The 10,540-nt window shown below is 29.8% G+C and overlaps 1 protein-coding gene across 1 annotated transcript; it reads left to right on the forward strand.

Annotated features, from left to right (window-relative positions):
- The first annotated feature begins 8,082 nt into the window (after positions 1-8,082).
- On the forward strand, positions 8,083-9,636 carry LOC129913212 (gustatory receptor for bitter taste 93a-like). The gene is made up of 2 exons (XM_055991769.1): positions 8,083-9,404; positions 9,469-9,636. The coding sequence occupies exons 1-2, from the start codon at positions 8,358-8,360 to the stop codon at positions 9,634-9,636; spliced, it is 1,215 nt and encodes a 404-aa protein (XP_055847744.1). The 5' UTR covers positions 8,083-8,357.
- The last annotated feature ends 904 nt before the right edge of the window (positions 9,637-10,540 follow it).

Raw genomic sequence — 10,540 nt, forward strand, 5'->3', positions numbered from 1 at the left:
ATGCGTCAAATGTTAGTACGATACTTAATTACACCTTTGTGATTGTAGTTCTTCAAAAATAATTTTTATGAACTAGTTAATGTTGTGATTTTTTGTCTTTTTAAATGGCGCCCAATCGCTAAACGTATAGATGATCGGATTTGTATTATCATTTTTATTTTATATTTAGGTATATTTACTTTAAGTTTATCAATTACACTGAGAAAATTGAAAAATAAAAACAAACAAAAACAAAAAATATTTTGAAAAAAGAAAAATCTGATAAAATAATTTTTCAATTTTCTCAAAAACTAGAAGACATAGAAACATATAGTTTTCACTGTTCTTTAAGGAATCAATTGAGGCAGTCTTCTGTGTGAGTAATTTTTTTTTACTAAAATTCACAGTCTGGACAAAAATAGTATAAAATGAGTTTTAAAAAAAATTGTTTCGCCTATTTTTAACTTTGAAATCGGTTATTTCAAAAACTATTAGTTATATTATATTGATTTAAAAATTAGAATCAAATGTACAATTTTTCCTTTCGGAAATGGTTTCATTTATTACTGTAAGTGTTGCCGTTGTTTTTTAATCTTTTTATTTTGATAATTTTTTTTTAGAAAAATGCCCCTCCCACCTAAACGGGGAGAGATAGACCCCCCTCCCAAAGAAAAAAATGTTTGTATTGAGCTCCTGTACAAAAACCCGTTATCAAATCCTGGAGCCCAAGTTATCCTACTACGTGCCTAAACAACATTTTTGTTCTATACCTAAAAGTTCGAATTTCTGTATCTGGGTTGAAATCGAAAATTTTTTTTTTCTAAGACAAGTGATTTTCATAAAAAAATACCTCGATTGATTGGGAAATAGACATAGTTTTAGAATATATTTTTTAAATAGCATGTTGTTTTGAAAACATATACTTTAAATTGATGCCGAAGTTGGGCAAATGACGAAAAAAATGGAATTTTTTTAGCTTTGACAGCTTATAAATTCTAAGTGGTTTAACCGAGTTACATGTTTTATACGTTGTTGAAAAGGTATATTTATCTTCTATTAGAAACTGTAAAAAAAATCGAAAATGGGTAAAAAATTGACGAAGCTAGAATTTTTTCAATGGGTGAAGGTCCAAAAAACAGTTTTCTACCCGTAACTCCAGATTTTGGGGGGTGTTAGGGGATTTTCAAATAACGTTTCGTAATCAGTGCGACTAGCTCTACAAAACCTGATAGGTCTCCGCCCGCGTATATTTTGAAACCTCATTTTTGTAACACCGTGTTATCTACAAAAAATAACTTCATAAAAATTTTCGAATTCGACTTTCTTTTCAAGATATAGACAAAAAGTCAAAAATTAACAAAAAGAGTCGAAAATTTCGATCGCTACAAAAATGGTCATATCAACTTATCCATAGATTTTTAAGAAAGTGATGGCTATCTTTCTCAGAAAGTGTACTATACAAAATTTAAAACTATGAGGATTCGAAAACTTTTGAATTTTCTTTCAGTACGAAATTTTTTTTGGAAACAAATTTCATTAAAAAATCATTTTTTTTTTAAATGTTTATACATTGCACTTAAACATCTGGATAGACCCATTCTAGTGCGTCTTGCTTATTTATTAAGCTTTCAGATTTCGGTTGAAAAATCGATGCACATTGTCTTAGAGTAATAAGAAAATTCAGAGGCTGTTAATTTATCTGTTTCCCACAATAAATAGTTCAGAGAATAATTTTAATTGATAGGTTTTATCCGAGATGAGTTAATTTTTCCTTAACGGTTACAAAAACAAATTTAAAACCCTTCCTCTTGAGAATTTTCAAAAGAACTTAATCCCAGGCTTAAACATGTTAACCTATCCGTTGATGCTGGGAACTTTTCAACTTCCATTACCGCGCAATACAAAATTTTGAATAATTTCACTTTAGTGTCCAGTGTAAGACAAATAACTGAAACTAATTCCTTACATAGAAATTTTAAATTTTGATTTATTTCGAATGCTAAAATGCAACATGCAGCTGTGCAACACATTCGTTGTAAGTAAAGTTTAAATTTCTAAAATAAAATATTTTTTCGCGGTTTAATCCTCAGGGAGAACCATTATCCTCGGACACATTGGGTCACTCGCATAAATTACCATCGCACGCTGACCAGTGACCATTCATTAAGGGGTGATGAAATTTGAGATTTATGCGTTCAGAAAAGTGGTTCGATGTGAGATTTACTACGTTCGCGCCTTTCACAATGAACACTTTATTTTTTTTTTGTTTTACCCTCGAAAGGATTTTTCTTGTAATTTCTTCTTGTGTCCGTCAAGAATTTTTATTTGATTTATTGCCCATTCATAACTTCAATTATAATATTTTTTGAAAATAAAATACTTTCACATGAAATGATATGGCAAAGAGCAGATGCCTTTTTGTTCAAAGGCGACGCGTCGCGACGAGAGGATACTTTAAATCCTTTACCACACTCAGGCACTTTTTTTTAAATTTTAAGTGGACTAGCCGAAAAGTAATTTGTATCGTTTTTAATTGTATGACAGTCACAGTCGCACTCATAATTAATATTCGATATATGAGCGCAAAAGATTAAAGGCAAGTGGTTAAGTATTCAAATTTCAACTCCATGCGCATAGACATGTTATTATAAATTTTCAAATATTATATATGGGAACCTCGAATGTTTACAAAAGACTCATAAAATCGAAGATCCTTTGGTTTGAATAAGCACTATCCCATAGTTTTGTTGAAGAACAAATTGGTCAGACCAGCAATGTAAAAGAGAATTGATAGGTACTTAAATTTTCATCAGTTTTACGATCGAAAAATATAATTTTTGTTCAAAAACTCATAAAATATTTGTTTTATAGTTTTCATTCTAGACGAGTATCACCGCGTGTCGTATAGTTAAGAGGGAAAGTATTTTTGTAATGCATTTTATTAAATGTATTCTCTCTTAAAATTGGCGCGCATTAAAATTTTATCTGTCGATGACTTTTTAACCGAGATCAAAACATATGGCCACGATTGCCATGATTTCAAAAACCGAAAAAAGATAAAATAGACATAAAAGTACAAACCCTGAAATTATTCATATAGAGTTGAAAATTAGTACACAGCATCGATTAAAGTGAAATTTCAAAACTCCCAAAAAACCCTATAAAAAGTTATTCATGGTTAAATGTTTTCAAAAAAAAAAAATATACTTTCTGGGTTTTTTTTTAAATGTTTCAATTTTTTTTTAAATACATTTTTTGAAAACTAGTCAGTGAATTTGTTTGAAATTCGGTTGTTATGTGTCAAATAATAATTTCTTTATAATGGCAATGCTTATTTGTTTTGAAAAATGCTTGAACATTTCTATTTATAAAAAAATAGAATATTAAAAAAGGTTGCGAGAACCGAACCGTTCAAATGTGAAACACAACCTTCTTGTTTGCTAGGCGCACACTTTATTGTTCTGTACTTAAAATGGGTAATTGACATTTGTATTACAACTAGACTAGAGAGAGTGCGTTCAGTGATACTTAGGTTATAATAGGGATATAACAGTCACCTCTCTTAAACAAATTTCAATTCTTAAAACTAATACAAAAATTCTTAAAGCAAATAATATTATATTCAAATTAGTCTGTTTACAAATTCATTTAAATTTTAATGTAATTATATTTTCAAATAACTTTTTTTTTTTAACTAACACAAGTAATTTATAAAATTACTAATTTTTATTTCAAAATAATAAAACAATTCAAAATAATAAAATAATTAAATAATTGTTATATACTTTTAATTTCTAATTTTAAAATAAGTTGTAGGTAATGATCCTTTTTTTTTAGAAATTCATTTTTAATTCATCTTGTTTTGTATTTTTATATTAATTCAATTCAAATTAGTTAAGATTTACTTTGAATTTTTTTTTTAATGTCAGTTCAATTTAAATTCATTTATTTTGATCGAATGTTGAATTATACGTTAAACGATCTGGTTTTTTTCCTTGTCTTATTGGTCTTTTGGTTCTAAATTTGTGTCTTTATTTAAATTCGGTTGAGTTAAGTTTCAAAAGGCTTTGTTGAGTTTTCCAAATGTTTAGGTTCTTCAATTATTTCGTCGTTCTGTTTTGGCTTTTTAGGTAATTTGAAATAATTTAGGATTTTGACTTACATCATAATGGTATGGAATTTTATCTTCTTGAGGCACTTCAATACCTGAGCCTATTCGGTGTATTTGATCGATGTGCCGTTTCCAAATCCGTCCATCATCTAACTTGACAGTGTAATGAAGCGCACCAAGGACCTCCATTATGATTCCAAATTGATATTTTGAGTTACAACTATAATCGCGAACCGAAACCCGATCGTTGACAAAAAGTTTTCTAACATTATCTCATATTTCTTTTGTATTTTGAAGGTAAGGTTCCTTAGGAACGATTAAATCCAGACGCGAACGTATTTGTCTCCCAAACATTAAAAAAGATGGTGATTCCCCTGTAGTAGCATGGGGAGTGCGTCGATAGTTTATTAAAATATTACAAAGTTCTTTTTCAATTTCTGAGGGCTTGCAATTTATAGTTTTAAGTTTGTTTTTGAACGTTTCGCTCTGCCGTTCGTAGCAGGGTGATAAGGGGCACTTCTTTTATGTACGATACCATTCATTTTTAAAAATGTTTGGAATTTTTCAAAAGTAAATTGCACCCCATTATCACCATTATAACCAGAACTTCCGGGATACCGAATTCTGAAAAAATTCGACGGCACTTATCAATTGTTACCTCAGCGGTAATAATTGGCACAACGTGTACCTCTGGCTATTAAGTGCATCAAATATGTTTCTGCTATTTCAAACAACAAGTTTTTTTTAAATTTAATTTCAATTTTTCAAAGCCTTAATATTTAAGCAACTTTTACTTTAGGAACAAGTACGCACAGCCCTATCGTTCATTTTATTTCTTAACCTAGCCAAATTTCAACAGAATTAGAGGGTAAAACGTGTAAGCGAAATAAGAGCAAAGTATTATCACTTTAACTTGTTTTTTGTTAAGAAGAAGACCGTTCTAAAGACGATTACATTTTTGGGAATTTAGAATTACATATTTTTTTACTTAGCGAATTTGATAATGTGTCCATAATGAGGTTTGAGGAAAGGGTAATGTATAAAATAATATACAATTAGTCTATTGAATAGAACCTTTTGAATGGAACAAATTCGTTCAAGAGTTTTTATTGCTGATTATGATTCCTTGGCATAAAAGAATACTCCAGCCAAAAGTGCTACTAAATCCATTGGTGCATTTCTGAGAAAACGGCAACACTGGTCGGTTTTCAGTATTTTTATTTAACTCGAAAACCAAGCCTAACTTTGAAATGGTTCAAAGACACTTTTCATAGCAAATTAAATTTTCTGTCAAGTTAAGATGGTTAAAAAATTTAAAAAATTATTTTTGACTAAAATTCTAACCTAAAATTATTTTATTTTTTTAGTAAATCAAGGGGCATTTTGTATATGTAGCAAACTTTGTACAAATGAAATAAAGTAGAGGTAAAATCCTTTGATAATATGCAATTTTTAATTTTTTTTGTCAAAAAACAACTTAGGTAAATGGATCTACTTATTCAAAAATTAGCACTTTTTCTAATTTTTTAGTTAAAAGCAAATTTTTAAAACTCGATAAAATCGTATTAATTGGTAACTTTAAGACTTTTAAAGTAAACAGACTTCAAGGGATTGATTTAATATAAACTAAATATGACAAACAAAAAAATTTATTTGCATCCTTATGGCCTTGTGTGCAATTTTGTGTATGTGCATTTTTATAAATACTGATCGAATGGATGGACGGAGAGCCATTAGCTTTGGTTTGGTCTATTGCATAGAAGAACATTTAATACCAACTCTTTTAGTGTTTTCAATGGCCTGAAAAAACAATTCTTGTAAAATCAGCGACCAACGAAAAGTTTCTCTTGAAAAACGAAAAAAATACTCAAATGAGTTTTAAACAAAATAGCCCAGGCAAATTAGTAAATCAAATTGCAATTTTCGCGGGGCAAATTTTTTTCATGGAACGTGTTTGGGTGTATGTCCTTATCGTAAAAGTGAATTTTTTTGGGATGATAGGACATCGGGAACAGCTGCCATCTTGGAAAAGAGGTCGGTGCCGTTTTTTACTCATTTAAACCAAAATTGTCCAAGGACAGACTTATTCACAATGAAATTATCTAAAAAATGATATACAAATGAATTCCGTGAGTTAGTTAAATTCAATTTTATATTCGGTTAAGGGGGGAAATCCCTCCAGACGACACCTTTTTCACTATTTTTTTATGAAAAACTGAAAGCACTTATTAAAATTTGGAAAAAGACAAGATATTACTGACATTATCAAGTATTGAAAAAAATTTTTTTGAAATGAAAAAATAACAAAATGGCGGCTCTGGAGCTTTTCAAAGTTGACGCCTCTAGTTTACGCCGTGCAATGCACAGGTCCAGGAAATGATCTTAAATCAAAAAGGAAATTTTTTTCCGTTGGACGATATTAGTACGCATTGCATGAACCTAAATTTATTTTTTTTAAATGAAAAATAAAAATTAGAAATCAAAAAAACGAAAAAAAACCATGTTTTTTTTACAAAGAAGTAGTTAAAAAAATATTTACTGTACAAATTTTATTCAACTTTTAGGTTCATGTTGTGGCCAATAAGTTAAGGAGTAATTTGCTTCAAATTTCAAGTCGAAAGCTTCATTAGTTTTTGAGTTACATTGCACGGCGCGGAAAAAAACTAGTTTCGAAATAAATGCGTTTAAAGTTTTCGTTTTCGTACTATGGTAGGTTCGGAGCGCATTGGTTTCGGGACTATCTAGGCACTTTTGAGGCTTCATTTAAGGCTAAGACCACTGAAAATAGTTTCTTCGGTTGATAAATAAATTTATTACGCAAAAAAAAAATAATGCAAAAATAAAAAATTCCAGAGGGATTTCCCCCCTTAAAGTCCGGGTTCTTCTCGCAAGGTTAGGACAATATGACATTTTTTCAAATATCTGAAGAACTTTTGATTTGTTTGGGATTTTCTTCAAGAATGAATTATAGCACTTTTAATTACACTGGTCGGCAAAAAACTAAAAAAAGCAAGAACTTTATATGGTGAATTTGATTGACTTTTGAATTCAATACTGTTTACAGATTTTTTCTATCACGTCTAGTTTTTGAGCTATACTCATCACTATTTTCGCTATAAAGCTTCAAAAACTAATTTTTAATTGAGTTTTTTTTTATGTTTAGTCAAAAATATATATTTTCCGTAATATGTTGCTCTTTATAAGACCAAATCAGAAGACGCAAGATGGAATTTGATTCAAAAAACCATTCATTACTTTGAAAAAAAATAATCAAGATTTTGAGATATCTATCATAAATTTCTTTTTTCAATATCTTTGAGAAAAAAAAATAATTTTGAAAAAATAAATAAATATATAAATAAATACCTTTAGGACGTGTTAATATGGCGTTTTGAGATTGCATAAGTAGTTTTACAAAAAAAATAACGGTGATGTAATTCGATGTAAAATGTACCCAAAAAAACGCGTTTTTGACCTATTAATATTCAATTATGTCAGAAACGTGAAGTGCCAGTGAAATATTGACTTCAGATTCGGAATCAGCACACGAAATTCTTCTCGAAAAGTAGGGTTTGGTTCTTGCTCTATATCCGTTGCCGACCAGTGTTATCAGTCATCAAAGGGTCACTAGACTTCGAAACAATTAAACAATTTACCATGTCTTCCACAACGATGAAACCAATTCTGTTATGACTTGCTCTATCAGTTTGTATTATACAAAATTTTATTTTTTCATGGACCTACATAGTATGATCCAAAATTTAAAAAAAAAATGTAAAACTATTGATTTGATTTTTTTTGGGATACCAGTAAGGACTTTTTTTTATCAACTTTGAAACATTTTCAGGCTGTTTTTGTTTGAGTCACAATTGAATTTGTCTGATTTTTTAGAAATCAAGGAATAATTCTATAAAATCTCTTTTGATCAAGTTTTTTCTTCAATGTGAAATTCAAGGATCTTAGGTTTTACCAATGTTTAATGTCGTGATGTACTCAATGTTATGTTTTAACTTTCCTTGACTTCCTTGAGCCTTGACTGTCAAAACCACTATGAAAAATTATTATCATTATTATAGTTATTAATTGCAATAAACAAGTGCCCACAAATTCCCCATTAAAAAACCATAATCCTCCTCGCATTGCGATGAGTGGACATTAAAATAATTGGATATTCCAAAAAATCCAATATCCATAATTACACCATCTACCATTCAATTAATTAACACATTAACCCAACAATGAAGACCTGGCGGCTATCTACTTCTAAATGTTTGGCCAGTCTTTCCTTGTTAAAATGCCAAACAAGTCGTCAAAATTGTTTTTCAAATGTTTCTTCTATTGCGCAAAGTTTCTGGGAATGACTTTTTTCAAAATTACCAATAAAGGACGACTCAAAACCTCGAGAAGTGTTCAAATTGTTTCCATTCTATCAAGACTTTTCTGCTTAGCTGGTTTCGCTCCTTATTTGTTCGAAGAAGGCTTTAGTGACATTATCGACGTACAACGACTTCCTATCCGAATAATGGCCATAGTGCAGACTTTTTCCATAATAGTCGCAATTCTTGTGTGTTTTATTTTTCAAACTATCAAACAGAAGGAGTTTATCAGTATCATAAATCGTGCTTTGGACATTTTTCATCAAATATCGTCAATAAAAGCTAATTTTGAAATTATCGGCCTTCAGGTGTATCTTGTAATTGTTTTACGGATTTTCATAAATATTGCGATGATATTTTCCGAATCGTCAAGATTAACGGATGTTAAAATGTCGTTTAATCCTTGTTACTTTGTCTTTTTTGTTTTGAGATCATACCTTTGGTTTGGAACACTCATTGTTGTGGACCTTTTGTGTTTGGGATTTGTGGTATCTTCGCAAATGTATCAAGCAATTGGCGATAAATTGAAAGTTCTGGCAAAACGTGCTGAAAAATTGGAAAATTGGAATTGTTCGATGACATCATTTCGGCGAATGCAATTGCTTTGTGATTTTTCAGATGAATTGGAAAAATATGCAAAAATATATTCGGAAATTTTTAAACTTACCAATGAGTTCCACACATTCATACAATTGTTTATATTGTTTATGTTTTATACGGATTTTGTGATTTTAATTGGAAATATTCATCATACTTTTTTGATTTACATGGCAAGTGGATCTATAAAATGGAGCTTACTCACTATCAGTGGGATTCAGGGAACACAAATTGTTTTTTACATTTTTCTGGTAGATAAGGCAGTGAAAAGCTCGAAAATTCCAGAACATATCAATTTGGATCTTATTGTTTCGGATGTGGAACCTCGATGGGATAAAAGTGTAAGAAAACATTTAGGTATTCATTATTTTTGATTTTTAATTGAAAGTTAAAATTTTCCATTAGGTGGATCAGTTTCTAAATCAACTTAAATTTCAAGACTTAAATCTCGATGTTTATGGTTTATTTCGACTCAATAATGAGCTTTTGCTGATGGGATTTTCAGCGATAGTTTCGTATTTGACGATTATGATACAATTTCAAATGCTCGGGTTTTTTAAGGATGAAGTGTGAGATTGGTAAATAAAAATGTAATATATTTCTTATTTTCAATATTTTGTGTTTTTTTTCTTCTTAATTTTGGTTCCAAAAAGTAGGTAAAATATTAATTTAAAAGGTGCTGGCTGACAACTTAAAAGTAAACTGAAAGCAGCGGATAATGAAATAATAACCACATGGTTAAAAATTCTGCCGTAGTTTTTAATACAACCTTTCGAATTAGGTCCGAGTGTAAATAGAAATTGACCAGCTCCACCACCGCCTTTTGGCGGAAAATTTCGGGAAAGTTTACATAAAAAAAATTTTGGTGAAAGGGTTTTTTTTTTCGAAGAGACAGTAAAATCTGTAATTTGTCCCAAAAAGCCAATGATTCGCGTAAAACGTGTAAGAACTTATTTATAAATGTTTAATTTGTCATCAAAACCATAAATAAAATGAATCATTGGCTTTTTGGGACCAATTACAGATTTTACTGTCTCTTCGAAAAAAAACAATCTTTCAAAAAATTTTTTTTTATGAAAACTTTTTATTCTTGCTTTCTATCCCAAAATCAATGTTTTTACTATATTTCATTAGAGTGACCCATCATTTTTGTTTTCACTCAAAAAAACACCCTGTTAACCATGATATTTTTATAGACACTTAAGATTCTTGTTTCTTATCTTAAAAGTAAGATAATTGCTAAATTTCAATAGGGTACCACTAATATTACTCTAGTATTTCACACTTTTTCAAATAAACCCATATTTTCTTTACTTCTAAAAAAAACACCCTTTCACATAAAAAAAAATTATAGACTTACATTATTCGTAGTTCCCATGGGAAAGAGAACATATTTAATGAATTTCGTAAGGGTACCATTCATACCATTGATTTTATCGGACTTATCGCGGGTTTTCCCTATTTCCCAAAAAAACAC

Source organism: Episyrphus balteatus, chromosome 3, assembly GCF_945859705.1.
Source record: "Episyrphus balteatus chromosome 3, idEpiBalt1.1, whole genome shotgun sequence".
In the NCBI taxonomy this organism is placed as follows: domain Eukaryota; kingdom Metazoa; phylum Arthropoda; class Insecta; order Diptera; family Syrphidae; genus Episyrphus; species Episyrphus balteatus.

Excerpts from the sequence above, each read along its gene's own strand:
- LOC129913212 (XM_055991769.1), top strand. The coding sequence starts at position 8,358 with ATGTTTGGCCAGTCTTTCCTTGTTAAAATGCCAAACAAGTCGTCAAAA. Across the intron at positions 9,405-9,468 it reads AACCTCGATGGGATAAAAGT|GTGGATCAGTTTCTAAATCA; the intron begins GTAAGAAAACAT and ends ATTTTCCATTAG.